Source organism: Solanum stenotomum, chromosome 1, assembly GCF_019186545.1.
Source record: "Solanum stenotomum isolate F172 chromosome 1, ASM1918654v1, whole genome shotgun sequence".
Classification (NCBI taxonomy): domain Eukaryota; kingdom Viridiplantae; phylum Streptophyta; class Magnoliopsida; order Solanales; family Solanaceae; genus Solanum; species Solanum stenotomum.
Window position 1 is genome coordinate 67,531,539 of NC_064282.1, and position 4,234 is coordinate 67,535,772.

Consider the following 4,234-nt stretch of genomic DNA (forward strand, 5'->3'; position numbering starts at 1 on the left):
CGATTTCAAGCTCCAAATGACTTTTTGAATAGGAATCGAAACCCGATAGAGTAGCCACAACTTCATCATAATCTTTAATTTCTTCACTATCATAGTTCAAAAGTACGGCAACCAAACACGCACCCATACATGCAATACTGCTCATATTAGCAACCACTTCATCAATCACATCAATCACATCAATCACCAATACCACATGGATGTCACTTGGTTGCTTCATCGATTTACATACATTGAACTTAACCTCCTTATAATTCACTCGAAATTCAGTTCACCACTTTCCACATCGATAAGTGCTCTTTCGGTAGACAAGAATGGCCTACCCAAAGTAATAGGAACTTTGGCATCAATTTCACAATCAAGGATTACAAAATCGGTTGGGAATATGAATCTATCCACCTTCACCAAAATATTATAGAAGATACCCATAAGATGTTTAATTAATCGGTCAACCATGAGGAGGAAAATGGTTGTTGATTTAGGTTCACCTAAACGAAGTTGCTTGTAAATAGCATACACCATTAAATTTATTCTTTCTCCTAAGTCACACAACACCTTGGAAAATTGGAACATTCCTGTAGTATATGGAATATTGAATGCCCCCGGATCATCTTTCTTGACAATAACATTGCTTGTCATAATATCATTGCAATTATGGGAAACTTCAACAGTTTCAAACTCCACCCTTCTTTTCATAGTAACCAACTCCTTCATGAATTTATCATATCCCGACATTTCTAGCAATGCTTCCACCAACGGAATGTTTATAGATAGAGTTTTGGAGACGAAGATAAATTTTTTGAACTTTACGTCTTCATCCATCTTCTTCAAACTTTGAGGACATGGTGGGAAAATATTAGGCAGCGGCTTTGTATTTACTAAGAGGGAGTAGCACCCACATTTGATTTGCTAGCATTATTGGACACAAAAAGCTTTAGCTCATTTTCATTTTTATTTGGTGATTTGTTTGTTGACTCTTTGGAAATCTTTTCACTTTCAAGATCATCATTATTTCCCTTACTTCAACTTGCCCCATTCTCATTTTTTTACATTGTTACTCATGACCCTACCACTTTGGGTCAACACCGCGATGCTTTGGTCATTGTCTTCCTCCATATTAGCCAAACCATCACTCGAATTTGATCGAGCGGACAACTACCCCATTTGATCTTCAAGTCGCTTAATTGAAACTAAGTGAGAACTCACCATTTGATTCAGTGATTAAAAATCTGCTTTCATCTCATTTACCACTCTATCCGACCCTTCTACGTTGTTCAGAATGTGAGAAAACATGTCTTCTATCTGGAAGTACTCAGAATTTGAGTTTGATACACTCAAATTGTGACCATAATAAAGAGTCATTCATTAAACATTGCTATCATATCTATCTCTCCAATTTGTACTTCTTTCATGCCAATGTTGATCCCAATATCACCAATCCACATCACGATACTTGTTCCAACTTGATTCCTGTGCAACCTTGGATATCTAGGACGATAACCCTCCACTTGATTTGACAAGAAATGCACATCTTCACTATACATGGCCTCATATTTTATGTTATCCCGGCACACATTATCATACATACCGACCATATTTATGGCTCTATGCTAACCTTTTATGACGTATTTGGTCAACACGTCCACTTGAGTCATAATTTTGGCTATGTTTATATCTTGTTCTTGATTTCCTTCAAGATGCTCCTCATTTAGCCTAACATTAAGATGAGACACTCCACCTTCCGTTGCATACCATGCATGACAAAAAAATTTTCATTTCATCAAGTAAAGCAGACGCTATGACAAATGGCTTCCTCATGATTCCACCCTAAACAAGTTGGTCGGCAACACTTTTGTTAATGGTGTCAAGACTCCTATAGAAATATTGTACAAGCACATTCTTCGGCAATCCATGAGTGGGACACTCTGATGTGTTTGGGATTTTGACTCGTTTAGGGATTTATTTTCATAGTTTTATTGTCCTCAATGTCTAATTTATACTCTAAAATGATGAATAAGTGTTGATTTGTAGAAATGAAGGCAAAGAAGCAATACAAGGATATTATCTGGCAAAAAAGAGCGAAAAAGTTGAAGAAGTTAAAGAAGGGCAATCCTGGTGATTGCTAAGACCACTCGGTGAACCGCTGACTGGTCCTTCAGCTCACTAAATTTTACAGCATGCCAGCCCTGGGAAAAGCCAAATTTGTGATGGAAATGACTCTTCGGCGAACCACCGAATGTATCGGCAACAATGATTCTGATCGCCTAAAGTTACAGAACTCAAATGGTAAAGAGGCAAGTGAAGACGACGATGGATGGGACCTTGTCGGCGATGTTCAACTTACTACACCGATTAGTTACAAGGATGAAAATTTGGAAAAGTATAAATGCGATTTCTAAAAGATTTTTGAGGAGTTCGAAAAGTTCTAGTGGAATTCATCCGGTTCCAAAAGTTAAGAGACTTTTTACTTGTGGGGTTTTTACCCAAACAATTGGTTTTGTAGTTTTTGAGTAGAATTCAACTTGGGTTTTGATTTTAAGTTGATCCCAAGCTTTGTAGAGACTTGAATTTTGTTAACCAACTGATGTGGCTAAAACACTGATTCTTGGGGGTTTGATCATGTTATTAATCATTCAAATTAGCTTATGGGTATTATTATTTACTGATTTAAATGTTGATTTGAAGTGGGTTTGAGTGATAGTTGTGTATTAACCCGTGAATTGTAGTTGCAAATGCAATTCTAACGTAGTGTTTTGGGCTTGCTAGAAAAAGAGATTCTAAAAGTACAGCTATCGATGAATGATTGTAGTGATTGGGTTAGCATTGATTCAACTAGAAAGAGTGAATCTAAATTCGATTCTACCAATCAAGCTCAAGAGAGTAGATTAATTGAGGTATTGGGCCTTTTTATATTGTTATACTTGTCGAGGTTCGAGAGAACTCGCTTGAATCATGTTAGTTGATCAAGAGATGGCTATCACATTTAAATCCTAGCCTACCCACTAAGATTCAACAACTATTAGTAAATTAGAATCACCCATATAGTGAAGTTAACTTTTAATCGATCATATCCATGAGAAATAAGCTAATGGATGAGATCAAAAGATTATGAATATGAATTAGCGCGTCAATTGGTTTGCTTAGTATGGCAAAAATTTATGGAGTCTTATTAATTTATTGCACAATCATGCTTTGAGGTTACTTATGAGGTGTTTATCTTATATTATATTCATCTAGATGCATTGATTATGCCTATGACTAATTTGTTATCTCGTATGCTTATAGGCTATGTCTTACGATGATGTCTCTTATGCTTATGACTTATGTTAATGTCTCTTATGATTATGATATATGTCTTATGTAGGCTAATGCTCCTATTATGCCTATGTTATTGATTTATGCTAGCCATCATATTTAGTACATTATTGTACTAATGCATACTCCTACCTATATTCTTATCAAATGTAGGGTTCGGCAATATTGACTTCCATCCCCGTGGCTAGGTTAGTAGTAGAGCAAGGAGTGAAGACTTTGTGAGTGCTCATAGCATCGAGGATTTGATCACCATTCTTTTTTTGTGTTTCTTTTATGCTAGAACTTTTGTATGGGCTGTGTCCCTGAGTCCTTCATGTATTAGATGGTTTGAGACAAGTGTAAGACTTCTACTCGTTTTATGAGACTTTGATTGGATTGGAAAAAGTTTTAAATTTCTGCACTTTTCTATTATCTTATGATATGCTAAGGGGTTTTTATGAGGCCTCTCGGGATCTTGTACATCTTGTTACATCTAGGGGGTACCCCCGAGTCGTGACAAACTTGTTAATCAGAGCACAAGGTTTAGAATGATTCTAGGATTTCTCAAACCACGTCTAGTAGAGTTTTGTTCATAAGTGTGAAGCGCGCCACATTTATGAATGAGAGGCTATTAGATGTTTAGGAAACTTCACTTCTTCATTCTCTAAGTTGTGTCGTATAGTTTAACTCTATTAGGTCTTTCTCCTAATCCATGCCNATGCTAGAACTTTTGTATGGGCTGTGTCCCTGAGTCCTTCATGTATTAGATGGTTTGAGACAAGTGTAAGACTTCTACTCGTTTTATGAGACTTTGATTGGATTGGAAAAAGTTTTAAATTTCTGCACTTTTCTATTATCTTATGATATGCTAAGGGGTTTATATGAGGCCTCTCGGGATCTTGTACATCATGTTACATCTAGGGGGTACCCCCAAGTCGTG

At 36.5% G+C, this 4,234-nt stretch overlaps 1 protein-coding gene across 1 annotated transcript; it reads right to left on the reverse strand.

The window, feature by feature from the left end:
- Positions 1–255: 255 nt before the first annotated feature.
- On the reverse strand, positions 256–735 carry LOC125855632 (uncharacterized). Its single transcript, XM_049535387.1, has one exon. It carries the CDS (start codon positions 733–735, stop codon positions 256–258), a length of 480 nt encoding a protein of 159 aa, XP_049391344.1.
- Between the last annotated feature and the right edge of the window lie 3,499 nt (positions 736–4,234).

Bases quoted from the DNA above. Each gene is read 5' to 3' on its own strand.
- LOC125855632 (XM_049535387.1), bottom strand. From the start codon at position 735: ATGTCGGGATATGATAAATTCATGAAGGAGTTGGTTACTATGAAAAGA.